General features: G+C 49.7%; 2 protein-coding genes across 2 annotated transcripts in view; one reads left to right on the top strand and one right to left on the bottom strand.

Annotated features, from left to right (window-relative positions):
• Positions 1 to 15,643, bottom strand: part of HIGD1A (HIG1 hypoxia inducible domain family member 1A) — a 463,894-nt gene that overhangs the window by 388,645 nt on the left and 59,606 nt on the right. The gene's annotated exons all lie outside the window — the stretch shown is intronic.
• LTF (lactotransferrin) overlaps positions 413 to 15,643 on the top strand; it is a 29,825-nt gene continuing 14,594 nt past the window's right edge. The window contains exons 1-9 of the mRNA XM_012770299.3: positions 413 to 540; positions 5,436 to 5,599; positions 7,727 to 7,835; positions 8,172 to 8,354; positions 8,714 to 8,861; positions 9,946 to 10,001; positions 13,205 to 13,383; positions 13,850 to 14,024; positions 14,913 to 15,067. Coding sequence (XP_012625753.2) covers positions 498 to 540; positions 5,436 to 5,599; positions 7,727 to 7,835; positions 8,172 to 8,354; positions 8,714 to 8,861; positions 9,946 to 10,001; positions 13,205 to 13,383; positions 13,850 to 14,024; positions 14,913 to 15,067 — 1,212 coding nt within the window. The 5' untranslated portion in view covers positions 413 to 497. The remainder of the gene's footprint in view (positions 541 to 5,435; positions 5,600 to 7,726; positions 7,836 to 8,171; positions 8,355 to 8,713; positions 8,862 to 9,945; positions 10,002 to 13,204; positions 13,384 to 13,849; positions 14,025 to 14,912; positions 15,068 to 15,643) is intronic.

Raw genomic sequence — 15,643 nt, forward strand, 5'->3', positions numbered from 1 at the left:
GCCAGGAGTAGCTGAGTCCTTTCTAGAACTCTCAGCGCTCTGCTGGGCCAAGGTGGAAGTGGACCCACCTGCCCTAACTGGCTCCTAGGCACTTTCAACACCATCTGCTAAAGAAAATAGCCTCACAGGTCAAGGCGATCCGCAAATAAAGACATTCTGCTGTGTCCTGCCCTCTAGAAGGCACTGAGACCAGAGCAGGGACAAGACTGGGGGCAGCGACTCCCCACCGGCTTGCAGAGTAGAGAAAAAACGGCAGGCGGGGCAGACACAGGGTCGCGCTCAGTACCAGCCCGCCCCCCACGGGATTTTCGGAGCTGGAGCCTCCAGGAACAAGCAGACCTGGCCGCGGGCGTCGGGAGGGAAGGGGCGCCTGTTGGGCAACAGGGCGGGGCATACCCGGTGAGATCACCAAGCACTGGATAAAGGGGCGCAGGCGGGCGGCCGCAGGTAGCAGAGCCTTCGTTTGCAGAGTCGCCTCAGGACCCAGGACCGCAGACATGAAGCTCGTCTTCCCCGCTCTGCTGTTCCTCGGGGCCCTCGGTGAGTGCGGGTGCCTGGCGCGCGCCCCGCCCAGCGGGCCTCTCCGGTGCCTGCGTCTGCCCAGTGCCTGCGCCCCGCCTGGCAGGCGCCGGGTCCCTGCGTCTGCAGCCTGCAGCCGGAGGCGTGGGGCCGGTCTCGCCAGCCCGCCTTGGGAGGAGCAGGAGCAGGGCTCTTCTAAGCCGCTACCACCGCAGAGCTGCCCAAAAAGCCCAGGGGCCCTGTCCCATTGTGTCCTGCCTATGGATTTGGCACCCATTGCACCCTTACATGTGTTTTACATGGGAGGAAAGTGAGGTGCAGAGAGGGTGAGCAACTTGCTCAAGACACACAGGAGACCAGAGTTCAGATCCTGGCTCCTGCAAGGACTGTGTGACCTGGCAAGATAGAGACTCTCTGAGATAGTTTTTCATGTTAAAAACCTAGCCTACATACTGGTACGCAGGGGTGTGGGGTGCCTGCTCAGTACCAGGCACAGGTGTATGCACACCTCCCATGGCAGGGGGGTGCAGACCCTCCCGGTGGGGCCCTTCTATCAGAGTGTATGAGGGGAAACGACTGGTTTCCCCTTTGAAATGCGCCTTTGAAATAGAAGCGACCGAACAATTGTTAGTTTCATACCCAGGCACCTGAAGTGATTTCTGGGGTGCTCAGAGGGCATTCCCCAGTGGATGTTAGTGCTGTACCTGTGTTGAGCGCTGAGCTTCCTGCAGTGTGGGTGGGAGGAGGGTCCCAGGCAGCAGCGTGAAGGGCTGTGGTGGGCATTGGAAGCCAGGCAGAGGGAGGGGCTGAGCAGAAGCCCAGCGTCACCCCTCTGTCAGGGCACCTGCTCAGGGCTGGGAGCTTCCTGAGAAGGGGGGGTTGGTGGTGGGAGAGCAGTGGTGATCTCACAGGTCCAAACCCAAGGAGTACGATCCTATCCCTGTCCCTCTGGTCCCCTTCTCCACATTCCTTCCCACATCTGCTGCACAGGGCTGGGGCCACCTGGGAGGTGACAGACAGGTGGAAAGCCTTGCTTTCCTGGATGTGGTCATGGGCTGTGGTCCAGGAATCTCACTCAGGGTTGCACCAACTGGACCTTTGGTTACCTTGGCCCCTACAGAGATCTGCAGTTTAAATCCCACAGTCAACAGGATGGTCTGCCCCATACAGTGCCACTAAAACCCCTGTCCTACTCTGAGGAAAGGGTGGCACTGCCCTGTGAGATTCCTGCCCCGCTCCCCACAGGTGGCCGGGCTGGCAGGGGTTGGGCAAGAGCCGTGGGAGCAGGTCAGGGAGTCAGTCGGCTCAGACCCTGGAGTCACGGCTGGCAGGCACTCGGGAGGCTTCCCATCAGACTGAGCAGTCCGCCTCGGCCCTCCCTCGTGGCTGGGTGGGAATTCCTGTCCTGGCCCCTGCCTTCGAGGCCAGGGCGCTGCACGTCTGCAGGGAATTCGTGCTCCAGACAGAGTCCAGCAGGCTCGGGTGGGCAGCATCTCAGTGGCTGATGGTGGGTGCAGGCGCTGAGTTTGGGATTTGGGAGGGGCCAGACCCAGATCTGCTGTAGGGAACACTTGGTCCTGGGGGGCATACCCAGCTCTAGAGCTGGTAGGTGGGGGCGTAGGCGGGGATGCCTTCTGCACCCAGCACCCAGTGTTTCAGGGGCTGGGGCTGCGGATCCTGGAAGGGTGCTCAGCGGTCCTTTAGTCACCCTGGTTCAGCCCCTGCAGGGGAAGAAACAAGCTCTGCTCCCAGGCTCCCACCACCACTCACCCCTACTCTGGGCTTGAGGCACAGTCTTCCGTTTTGCTCTGTCCCTTCACCCCAGACACCCACCCCTCGACAAGCTGATTTCTGACACCACCTCTGTGTTTCTGCACGCTTGCCCTTGGCATGCATGCTCGTCCTTCTCCATTCTCCATGCTGTCCCCACTCAGACCATCCCTTCACCCATGCCTTCCTTGGCCACAGCCTCCCCACCTGTTCCCAGGTTTCAGTCCACTCTGCCCCTGCCCTGGGCAGAGCTCCAGTCTCCACCCTCTTCCATGAGTCTCAGCTTCCCTGCATCCCGAATAAGATTTCCCTGGAGCAGCACTGGAGACGTTCCATGACCTGACCCCAGACCCTTACCAGCCCCATCGCCACTGCAGCCTGTCTCTCACCTAGCTGAGCTCAATAGGCAGGCTAGCCCAGTGGTAAGAGCAGGGGGTTTGGTGCCTGATCACCTAGGTTCAAATCCTAGATCCCACACTTATTAGCTGTGGGAACTTCCACAGCCACATAACTAGTGAAAGCTGCAATTCCTTCCTTAGACAATGGGGATGTTGGCAGAGCTGCCAATAAAGAGCAGGTGGGGGAGATTAATGGAGCAATAGCACTGAGGTGCTGAGTAAGGCACCTGGCACAGAACATGCCTGTGGGCCCATTATTCCACCTCCTGGAATGCCCCCCACCCTAATTACTAGCTGAGGACACCGGGACCTCCTTCCTGGTTTGGTATTTGTTCTCTTTTAGCGCATTCACCATTCTTAGCTTCCTCCTTTTGGCTTTTTGCCTCTCCAGTGAGAGGTGAGATCTGGTCCTGTCTGCTTACACATTCCTCTGCGTGAGACATGTGTATACAGCAGGCATCTAGTGAATGTTCACTGGGTCACAAATGGCTGCATCTGACTGGGCTAATTCTCACTGTGGGACAATTTCATGAGATCTTCCAAGGCCAGGCTACATCCTCTGAGATTTCCCTGGGATGAGGGCGGGTGGAGGAGGAGTGTGGCAGCCAGGTGCCCTGCACCCCTGCACACTCAGCCTGGGAGCCACAGGCCTCCTGCCCACAGCCTCCCAGGGCTCCTCCAGTGTGTGGGTGGCTCTCACCCAGGGGATGGCTCAGAAATAGGAGGAGACAGAGGCTATGCTTTCTGCCCCAAAGCATATCCAAGGGGGAAGGGGGCTTTTTCAGCCATGTGGTTTTAGTCGTTGTTGTTTTGTGTGACAGCTTTACTGAGGAATATTTTATAAATCAAAAACATTCACCTATTTGTGTGCAATTCAGTGATTTTTAGTAACCTTCCTGAGGGTGCAACCATCAGCATAAATCAGTTCTGGAACATTTTCATACCCCAGTAAAGATCTCTCATGTCTGCTTATAGTTAATCCTCATTCCCATCCCAGCATCAGGCAACCACGAATATACTTTCTTATCACTGTAAATTTGCCTTTTCTGGACATTTCATACAAGCGGCATCATACAATATGTGGTCTCTTGTATCTGGCTTCTTTCACTTAGCATAAAAGAGCCTCATTCAGGTTGTAGTGCAATTCAGTAGTTCTTTCTTTTCTATTGCTGAATAATTTTCCCTTGTGGATGTACCATATTTTGACCAGTTATTGGACATTTAGGTTGTTTCCAATTTTTTACTATTATGAATAATGCTGCTACGAATATTCATGCCAAGTCTTTATGTGGACATAAGTTTTTATTTCTCTTGCATCTATGCCTGGAAGTGCAATTGCAGGGTCATGTGGTAACTCCATGTTTAACATGTTGAGAAACTGCCAACCTGTTTTACAAAGTGGCTGTGTCATTTTATATACTCAGCAAGGTATGAGGGCTCCCATTTCTCCATATCCTTGCCAACATGTGTTATTGTCTGTTTTACATGTTATAACTATTCCAGTGGGTGTGAAATGATATTTTATTGCATTTTTCTAATTAATGATATTAAACATCTTTTCATGTGCTTATTAGCCACTCACGTATCTTCCTTGGCAAAATGTCTGCTCATAGGATTTACTCATTAAGTATTTGACTCTTCTTGATGTTACTGTATCTAGAATTATGTTTTTAATTTCATTTTTAGGTTGTTCCATATTTGTATGCAAAAATATGATAGGTTTTTATATGTTGATCTGGTATCTTGTGACTTGGCTATACTTGTTTATTAGTTCTAATAGTACTAATATTAGTGGATTCCTTAGCATTTTCTAATAGAGGATCATGTCGTCTGCAAATAAAGGCAGTTTTACTTCTTCCTTTTCAATGTGGGTGTCTTTTATTTCTTTTTCTTCCTTTATTGGCTTGATTAGAACCTCTAGTATTATGCTGAATAGAAGAGGGATACAGTGGACACCCTTACATTACTCCTAATCTTAGGGGGAAAACATTCAGTCTTTTACCAGTTTAGTATGATGTTCACTGTGTAGGTTTTTCGTAGATGGCTTTTATCAGGCAACCAGGAGAGCAAATCTGATTCAGCCTCCTCTTCCCTAACTGTGTGGATTCTTGCAACAAAGCCAGGTTCAGCAGGAGAACCAGTGTTTCTGTACACAGTGAATGGTGGTAACTCGGAACAATGACCCTTCAGTTTCCCCCACCCCCTGCCCCCTGCCATTGACTGCAGCTACTGGCAGAATGAGGTGTATTTTCCCTTGTTCCCTGGCACCCTCTGGGGGGATGCTTCTAGACACAACAACCTACAGAGACCTACATCTTGGGCTGAACTTTGCACCACTGAGCAGCAACTCACTCAGTCTCCTTAAGAGCCAGTTCCCACATCAGCAAAACAAGGCAATGATCCCCTTCCTGCCTGCCTCCCAGGTTCAAATGGGATTAGGCAGGCAGAAGAAGTCCATAAACAGATTTGAGGAATTGTCACCATTTTTGGGTGGGAATCATGTCAAAGTCATAAGAAGGAAAAGAATCTAGAGGCTCTGCCTCCTCTCATTTATTGGGAATCACAGAGATCCCATTAGTCCACCAAGATGCCTCCACTTCAGGTGAATGGCTGGGCTTAGCCATGGAATGCAGAGGGAAGGGGGACAGCCGTGAGTGGGGGAGGAGTCTGGAAAACTCCATCAGAAGGGGAGGCGGTCACTTCCACGGACAGTGGTCGAGTCCTTCCTCCTTGGCCTCTCTCTCCCAGGACTGTGTCTGGCTGTCCAAACAGGAAGAGTTCGATGGTGCGCCACATCCCAACCCGAGGTAGCAAAATGCTTCAAATTCCAAAGGAATTTGAGAAAAGTGAATGGCCCTCCTATTTCCTGCATAAGGAAAGACTCCTCCCTTGGATGTATCCAGGCCATTTCGGTAAGTCAATGGCATGTGTTGGTGGGACCAAACTGAATGGGAGGGAAAGGAATGGAATGGCTTGACTTCCCAGGCGGTTGGGAGCAGTCCTCTCTCATAGGAAACAGTGCTATTTTGAGAGCAGAAAGAAACGAGCTTAAGAGTCTGTGTGTGGGGAAACTGGGGCCTCGACATATATTGTTCATAACAACTATTCAATACTGAAATCTAAGCAATCATATTTGACAAATATGTGACATGGGCCACAGTCAAGGTTGCTCTGAAAGGCGAAACCTCCAGAAGAATCATGGCCTCTAAGCCCTGTGGGGAATAAGTTCATGCCAGTCACAGCTGTCACGCCATGTGGCAGTGGCAGGACCTGCCTGGGCACCGGGCAGCAGACAGACTTTTGTTCACGACACTTTCAGAGACAGAGAAAAGGGGATCGTGACTTGTACATGATTTCCGATTCCTTTGTTTTGTTGAGATATAAGATCTACGGAAATAAATTCATTCCACAAATATGTTCTGTGTACCTGCCATGCACGTGCCAAGGTTGTGTGTACCGGATTCCAGCACAGAGTGGGTGATTTGTATAAAAGCTTCTAAGGCAAGCTTGAAGGATTATTTTGCAAACGTGATAAGAGTTATTAGGAAAGTACTTAGGGAAAAAATCTAGTCTGATCAATGGTTTAGGCTATTGTTTTACAACAGCTTGGGGCCAGTATCTCTTGCATGTTTAAAATACAGATTCCTAAGCCTTATGATAACCTACTCATTCTGAATATACAGGAAGCCACAAATCTGCCTTTTAAATGAGATCTCTATTTGAAATCAATACTGTATTCCATTTGCCCAAATAAAGTTGAGATAGATTAAATGGTTAAAAATAAAACTTGTGTTATCGAAAAAACGAGGGGACAGGCTAACTAGCAGAACTGTAGAGGGAACAGGAATCTCTCAGCTTTAAGCCATGAACTAAATCATGAAACTAACTGACATTTTAAAATACAGAAACTGTAATTCATAGCCAAATAGAAAATATTTAAATAAAAAATTTATAAAGCACCAGAATGCATGAATATGCACCAGCTCCTACCAGTGATTATTATCATACTTGCACTTTATAAAGCACTAATTCAAACTGGAAAAATATGTAGAATCACATAGGAAAAATGATGTGAACAGGGTATTAGTAAGAGGGAATTCATAATTAATAAAAATACTTGTGAAATGTTCCCCTTAACAATCAGACCTGAGTTATTTGTTAGTACTCAGATTTTCTACAGTAATAACAGTTAGTATAATAGAATGACAGTCAGTCCTGCTGGTGACTCTATAGTGAAATGGGTCCTCATGGTCCGGGCCATTCTAAATTGGCGCTATGAATCTTCTGGAAGGCAGAACAGGAATAGCAGCCATAAAGAGAAAGCCATAAAGAGAGACAAGGATGTCTCTAGGGTTCCCGGGGGCGGGAGGCCATCCCACGGACTCAGATGGCCCAAAGAAAATACGCTGAGGGCAAAGACACCCAGAAAAGCAGAATCTTAACAGCCCAAAGTTAGAAATAATCCCGTGCTGACCATTGGGGGATTTATTTAATACATTATGGAACATCTACATTATAATAAAACACTATGCAGTCAATGAAATCAGCGAAGGCTCCTGCAGAAGTAAGAAACTGCAGTTTAGAGGCATAAAGCAGTCCACAGACTGTGATCCCAACCACTCTGCAAACCTAAGAAACACACAGGCACGTGGAGCGCAATATCCCAAAGTGGAAGAACATGGTTTCTTGTGATAATTTAAAAACCTCTTAGTAGATATATTTTCTAGTCAATGAAAAAGAACTCAAAAGAAATGAATGTGGAGCAAAAATGGGGGGAAAGCATCTAGAACGAACAACTTTAAATGCAGACGTGACCCCCAAAGCACAGGAAAAAGAGGGCCGGTGCCCAGCCCGGGAGCGAAAGGGCCGGGGCCTGTGGTCCCCACGCCTGTCACAGGACGTGAGCGGACACGACGGAAAGCCGACCCCCTCGAAGACCCTTCCAACGACGACGGAGACTTTCTGGCGTCCCGAAATCCCCCTTACCCGGGTTTGGGTGAGTTTCCTCTTGAAGCCAGGCTGGCCTCCTTTCTTCTCAGGGAAACAAGGCCGACGCGGTGACCCTTGACGGCGGTTTGGTGTTCGAGGCAGGACTGGGCCCCTACAAACTGCGGCCCGTGGTGGCGGAAGTCTACGGGACGGAAGCGCGTGAGTTCTGCCTGGGGACCCAGAGGCTGCGGTGGCCGCGGCCTGCCGGGCTCTGTGGGGTGGCAGCGGATGGCCGCGTGGAGGTGGCCCGGTCACATGCCACACGCGGGCGGCGGGGTCCCGGGCTCTCGGGGCTGGGGCAGGCCGCGTCTCCCGACGCTGACCCAGAGAGGGGTGTGCGCATGCTCGCTGGGGAACAGAGCAGGCTCCGCTCGGGGTGGCGCTGCGGCACGTGGGTTCCCCCTTCCGGCTGGAGGTTTCTCGGGGGGGCAGGGGGGTTGTTTTTCTCCCTCAGGTCCAGGCCAAGAGCTTTCATTCCTCTCTGTCCCTTTGCAGAGCCACGGACCCACTATTATGCTGTGGCAGTGGTGAAGAAAGGCAGCGGCTTTCAGCTGAACCAGCTCCGAGGTCTCAAGTCCTGCCACACAGGTCTTGGCAGGACCGCAGGGTGGAATGTCCCTATAGGGACACTTCGTCCGTTCTTGGACTGGGCAGGGCCACCTGAGCCCCTTCAGGCAGGTAAGATGGCCGGGGGATAGATCTCGGGAGGGGTCTCTGCTCCAGCTGCAGGCACAGGCCACACAGGTCACCTAGGTGAACGTTCGGGATGAATTCAAGGAGGGTGGGGGGATGAGGTTAGCCAGCTCCACCCATGTACCAGCAGGGGCAGGGTCCCTTACACCTGCAGCCCTTAGGAGGTGGCAGCTGAGTCTCCCTCAGCAAAGGTGCATGTCTCTGAGCTCCCAGCCGCATGACAGAGGCTGTCCCGCAGGGGTGGGGGACAGGGCTCTCTGCCCTGGGGAGCACCCGCTGGGAAGCACCAATTGTGTGGCCAGGGCTGGCTCACGCTCTGTGCTCCATGGCTCTGTGTTCAACAGCTGTGGCCAGGTTCTTCTCAGCCAGCTGCGTTCCTGGTGCAGACGGGAGACAGTTCCCCAACCTGTGTAGCCTGTGTACGGGGACAGGGGAAAACAAATGTGCCTCCTCCGCCCAGGAGCCATACTTTGGCTACTCCGGTGCCTTCAAGTGAGTGATACTGTCGCCTTCTCGGTGGCCACCTTGGCTGTGGCCCCTTCTGTCTCCCCAGAGAACCCTGAATCTGATTTTGCTCTTCTGTCACCCTGGGTTCCTCCTGCTCATTTCTGCCTCCTCCCTAACCACAATGGGACAGAAGGAATCTTGTCATGAGACCCCCAGTCCTGGCTCCAGGCTGGGCAGGGCAGCTGCAGTGTCCAGGCTGATGTCATTCTGCCCCATCTGGGCTTCTCCCCAGAGCTCAAGGACGGTGAGCCCTGGCTGACCGTGGTCTCTGTCCCTCTGCCGAGGATGCACTCCCCTTTTCCTGTTCCGCTTGCTGGGGCTGGGGCGTCTTTGCAGAAGGGGGCCTCCCTGCTTCCCCACTAGCCAGGGAACGTTTACACACTCGGTTCTGAGGAAAACAGCCACATGGCCAGGGATACCAAGCCTTTACCTCCTTGTGTGGAGGCTTCAAAACTCTGTTTTCATAGTGGGTACATGTGGTGTTTGTTTTTCCATTCTTGAGATACTTCACTTAAGAGGATAATCTCTAGTTCCATCCAGATTGTTGCAAAAGGTGTTAATTCATCTTAACAGAGGGAAGTAAAACTCAGTGGAAATCTAGGAGGAGAAGAAGGGGGAGGGGAGGGGAGGGGAGGGACAAAAGCTACCTAACGGGTACAGTAAACACTACTTGGGTGACAGTCACACCTGTAGCCAGGACTCAAGCATTACAAAAGCGATCTATATAACCTAAAACATTCGTACCCTCTTAATACTTTGAAAGTAAGGGGGAAAAAACACCTCTCTTTTACATACAAAAAAAAGTTTTCTTTCTCTCCTTTGGCCCTCTGAGCAGAAGGTGGGGGCCTCTGGCCAGCACCTGAGCCCTTTTTTCAGAATCTACCTGGAGGGGTCCTGCCGCCTTCCCAGTCAAGAAGCCCCAGAGCCTCAGAGCCCTGCCCTCTGGGAGTTCAGATGCCCGCAGGAGCGAGTGTCAGGGCCCCCACAGGGGGGCCAGGGCCTCTGTTCCACAGGAAGGGGTTGGGGGCAGGGCCACCTGCGCTCACTCTCTGCTGCTTTCTCATTTCAGGTGTCTGAGAGACGGGGCTGGAGACGTGGCTTTCATCAGGCAGAGCACCGTGTTTGGTAAGAGCTGGGGGAGGAGCCATGGGCACACCCCTTTTATCTTGGTTCATCAGGACTCTGACTGTTGAGCTAAGTAGGTTCCTCAGTTCCCTGCAGGGCCCAGCTCTTATTTTATGTTCTTTCACATCTTAAATGATAAGTTTTCTTTAAATCCCCCATGCCCACTGCCTTTCCCTTTGCCCTGACAGACACCCACGCCCAGGTGCTCACAGCCTGTCTTCCGGGATGCGTGTGGTCTGCAGAGTGGGCAGCGCTGGCCTGTGTTTCTGGGGTCTAAGTTCACAGAGGTTGGACTGAGCATTCGAATCCAGGCTGCTCCTACGGTTTTCCACTCGGCATTTAGTTTTAGAGATTAGAGTTGGTATTGTTGTGTTCACGTCTAGTTTGTGGTCCTAACAGCTGAGGAACGTTTCGCTGAACGCGCCTGCCACGTGTGACTTCTCTGTCACTGTAGTGAGGGACAGCCAGGTTGTGCTCTCCTTCCCTCGACCACCCACAGCTACGTGACTGACACCCTCGCCTGTGTTCCTTTACTGTCCTTCTGGACCATGTCCCTCAGGGCCCTGCACTAAACCACTACTGATGGGTGTGTGTAGTCTGGACACATTGCACCCAGGATCAGTGGAGTCAAGCCCACCCTATTCCATGCACGACCACTAGACACAGGCTACCATATTCCACCCAGCACCCCCAGAGACAGGCCCCACCACATTCGACCAAGGGTGACCAGGGACAGCCCCACCACATTCACCCAGGACCGCTGAGATAGGCCCACCACAACCACCAGGGACCACCAGAAAGAGGCCCCCACGTCACCCAAGACTATTAGGCCCCTGTCTGGAATGACAGTCTGCAAGTTCTTATGTCCCTACAATTTCAGTGTGGAGTATTTTTGACTTTCATTTTTTTTTTTTTTGTTCAAATGATGGCTGTAATGCAATAGATATTTCATTGTTGGTTTAATTTTTATTTCTCTGACATCTAGTGAGTTAGATCATCTCAATATATTTACTAGGAACTTAGGCTTCCTTTTCTTATTTTGTAACATTTGACTATTTTTGTTAGGTGTCATGCTTTGTTTCTGCAAGGTTTCGATTCAAGGAGAGGTGTTCCTTCTATCTAGGTATCAAACTGTTGTGTGTTTTAGATTTTAGTAAGATCTTTTCTCAGTCAAAAATCTGACAATATCGCCGTCTGTCGATCAGAAAACTTTAATACTGATAGGGTCCAGTCCATCCATTTTGCCCTGTTGGTTTGAGTTTTGGGAGTCTTTTAAGGATGCCCTTCCTCACACCAAAATCATCATGATTTCCTTCAACAAGGTTTGAAGACCCTCTCCTCCTTGCACTTTTATCTATATGTACTCTACCTAGGAAATCAGGTATGGCTTTGGCTTTAGCATTTTGACCCTGTTTTAGTGAGGCAATTTTCCCTAGAAAGACAATTATAAAAAATTCCATCTTTTTTTCTAGTGATACATGAAGCCAGTTCTACACCAAGTTTGTATATATCCAAGTGGATCAGTTTTTGAGCTATTTTGTTCCATGGGCATATTTGTATTTTTCTTTTATTACCCTGGCTTATAGTGGGTCTTACTATCTGGTAGGGAGAGACAGAGAGAGAGAGAGACCCTCTTCTTCCCTCTCACTTTGCTATTTTCAAATATTCTTAGTGAAAATTTCAGAATTATGTTGTTGATTTTTTTAAAAATCATAGTACAATTTTTATTGGAATTGTATTGAATTTAAATTGACCCACAATTTAAATTGACCTCTATTTTTAGCATTCATGAGAATGCGAAATCTCCCCATTTGATCGCATCTTTTTATAGTCTTTGATAGAACTTAATTTTTTTTTTTCTTTAGGGGTCTCATGCCTCTTTGTGTGAGGCTAATTAATGGCTATTTAATGGTCTTAGTTGCTATTGTAAGATCTTATTTTCTATATTGTTTTCTGTTTGGCTATTGCTAATGATGATAACACTTGATTTTTGTAGGTTGACTTGTAACTTGTTACCCTTCTGAACTCTCTTGTTAGTTTTAGTAATTTCTGTTGGTTTTGTTGGCTTTTCTCTATAGATGATTATATCATCTTTTTGTCTTTTTCCTCCCAGTGTTTATGTCTTATTTCTTTTGTAAATTGTGTAATCCAGATATCTAGTCTTGTGTTGGTAATATGATAATGGGCATCAAAGGCTTTGTTTCTGAGTTTGCAGTGAATGTCCAAATATTTAATATTTAATATGATTTTGGCATAGATATTATGACTAATGGCACTTATTGAGTTCCGTAACTTTACCAACTTCTCTATATTACTATTTTTCTGAAACTAAAAAAAGTCACAAATAAATGTTGAGCACATAAATGTTTTTTCTGCACCTATTAAGATTATCGCATGATTTTCTCCTTTATTTCATTAATGTGGTGCATTAATTTAGCTTTTTTGACATTTAGCCATTCTCTCATGAAATGAATAAACTGATAAGTTTTACTCCTGATCAATTAGTTTTTAAATACTCTGTTAAATCAAGTTAGCTAACATGTTATTTTTAATTTTTGCATTTAAGTAAAATAGGCCCTGAATTCTTTCCTCCTATACTTCTTTCTCTAATTTTGACATCAAGGTTGTAGTACTCTCATAAAGTGACTTGGGCAGGTTTCTGTCATTTTACACATTCTGAAACAAGTTATATATGATATCAATAAACAGTTCCAAATTTGGCTCAGCTCACTCATAAAAACATTCTTTTCCCTTCTTTTGATACACCCGGTGTTGGAAAGCGACTCAACTGTATTTCCTGCCTGAATATTTTTGTCATTTTTATGCTTTCCAGAGATGTGGGTAAGGTAAGGAACCCTTTGGAGGCCCTGGGCTTGTCTCTACAAAGTGACTCTTTTCTAGAGTTGCCATGGAAACAGATAGGGTCTGGTTGAGACTCTCTGGCCTGCCAAGCAGCAGCTGCATCAGAATCCCAGGGTGGCCTGTGCGATTTTGTCAGAGGATCACCCCGAGGCTTTTGGGGCATTCGCTTTACCTTTCTGAATGTTCTGGAGCAATCTGTTGCCTTTCGACCCTCAGTTTTGTAAATGGTGTAAGATGTCTCCCCTAGCTCAAAATTCTGTGGGGAGAAGGGGAACTACAGCTCATGGTTACTGCTTGGAGTCGGCCCATCTGAGCTCCCTTCCACCTCCCCCTTTCCACAGAGGAACTGCCTGACGAGGCGGAAAGAGACCAGTATGAGCTGCTCTGCCCAGACAATACCCGGAAGTCCTTGGACAAGTACCAGGAGTGCAACATGGCCCGGGTCCCTTCTCATGCTGTCGTGGCACGAAGTGTGGATGGCAAGGAGGATGCTATCTGGGAGCTTCTCCGCCAGGCACAGGTATCCTCACCCACAGCCCTCCCATCTCCTGGGATTGGGGTTGGGGACAAGTTTCCTTCCTTCCATAACTTTTGCCACTGCAGAAGTCCTTCTGTAGCCTTGCTGCAGGAGCACTCACTAATGCACTGGGCTGCTTGCCCGGGCTGTCCTCTGGATAGCAGAGGCCACAAAACGCATCTAGCATCGCTGACCGACAGCACCACATGGCTGGAGCAGAAGCAGGGGGTCGATGGTGCAATGTTCCCAGCACCCTAAGGTGCTTGGACCCCAGCAACTTTCCCAAGCATGAGCCATAGCCGAGCTTGTGTCTCCGGGATGGCAGGAGCCCCTCTGCTGGAGGATGTCAATCAAAGTCCCTGCTCTCAGAATCATCCTAAAGTTCCAGATACTGTTTTTTAACATTGATTTTTTTTGTTTCCCACCTATTTCCCACCAACACCATTAATTCTATTTTTTTCTAAATTAGGAAAACTTTGGAAAGAACAAATCACCGGCGTTCCAGCTCTTTGGCTCCCCTTCTGGGCAGAAGGATCTGCTGTTCAAGGACTCTGCCATCGGGTTTTCGAGGATCCCCTCGGGCATAGATGCTAAGTTGTACCTTGGCTTCGAGTACTTCACTGCCATCCAGAACCAGAGGGAAAGTGAGTGAGGCCAGGCAGGGTCCTGAGGTCGCCTGGCGTGGGTGAGGTGTGTTAGTGAGGCCACCAACTTCAGGGCGGTACGGCCCTGCTCTGTGGCAGTCACTGCTCCGTCTCTTGGCCACTGCAGAGTCTTCATCCAGGTAGATTTGATGCAGGTGCAAGTGTTTTCTGTTGACCAGGTCAGGACAATTATGAGAGGTGTCTCCAAAAGAATGTCCTGGTCAGCTGATCAATGCCTCCCTAAGCCCCTGTGTCCACCAGGCTCCTCAGCCCTGACAGAAGTCAGCTTGCCTCCTTCCTGTTAAGTGAGAAACATGAACATCAACCAAGAAAGTCAGGGTCCCTCTTGGGATGAATCCAGAAGCCTGGTGGAATGCCTCCCTGTGCCTGGACTCTGAGCTTAGCTGGGGCCACCACAGTGGCTCTTCTTCTCCTGGGGGGGTTGGAGTGGGAGTCTGCGTGAACCAGGAAGATGCATTGTAGTTGCTGGTGGTGACTGGCTTGGGGGAGGTCAGGGCTGAGCTCAAGGTCCCCTGGGCCATCTCTTGGGGCTGCCACTGATCTCTGTGTCATGGAACTTTCATCTCCAGAGACAGAGACAATAGGCAGGTCCTTACAGTAAGGACTGATGGATGATTGGAAGCCAGGGAAGGTCTCCAAAGGAAGGAAGGGAAATGAGGAACGAAGGGCTCTCGGGCGGCCTGAGGTCGGGGCTGGGAGCCGAGAGCAGAGCAGGAGAGGGCACGGGTCTGCACACATCCACACGCGGCCCCGCAGCCTCTGACCAAGGGAGCGTCTGAGCAGGATCCGGCTCCGGCTCCAGGGGAGGTCGGTCGACCTGGCCAGGCTGTGGGGGCCCCGGTGACCCGCTGTCGTCCCCTCCTGCAGGCGAGGCGGATGCAAAGGCCCGGCGGGAGCGGGTCTTGTGGTGCGCCGTGGGCGACCAGGAGCTGGACAAGTGCAGACAGTGGAGCAGCGCGAGCGAAGGCACAGTGACCTGCGCCTCGGCGTCCAGCACGGACGACTGCATCGCCCTGGTCCTGGTAGGGGCCTGCGGCACGGGGGCGGGGACACGGGCCCACCGGCGTCTGCGTAAGGGCGGTGTGCTCCGTGCCGTGTGGGTTTATGTTAAAAAAGTGTACCATGGCTTTCCCACTCCTCTGATTGTCAGAACAACTCAAAATTATTGTAGGTAATTTGGAAAACATGGAAAGATATGATGTGACATAGCTAAATAAGTAAACCCACCAAACTAAGAAAACCACTTCCGATCTCACACCGAGAGGCACAGGTGAAATTTTGATGATTTGCTATTCCAGGATTTCTCTGTGCACCTGCCGATATGCATGACATGATCCTGCATTGTATCCGTCACACAGTTTTTAAACCCTTTTCACTAAACAGGCATTCTCTCGCATGAATACTTATTCTTGGAAAACGTTTAAAAAATGCTTTCCGGATGTCTCTTAAGTGGATGTGGCTCAGTTTAGTCATGACCCTATTCCTCTTTGTCCCCTTACTTTGCTAGTATCAATAACCCTGTGATGACCGTCCTTGAATAGAAATCTTTGTCCCCATCTCTAATTATTTTTAATACAGTTGTAAAAAAATTATTACTG

This window comes from Microcebus murinus, chromosome 1, assembly GCF_040939455.1.
Source record: "Microcebus murinus isolate Inina chromosome 1, M.murinus_Inina_mat1.0, whole genome shotgun sequence".
In the NCBI taxonomy this organism is placed as follows: Eukaryota; Metazoa; Chordata; class Mammalia; order Primates; family Cheirogaleidae; genus Microcebus; species Microcebus murinus.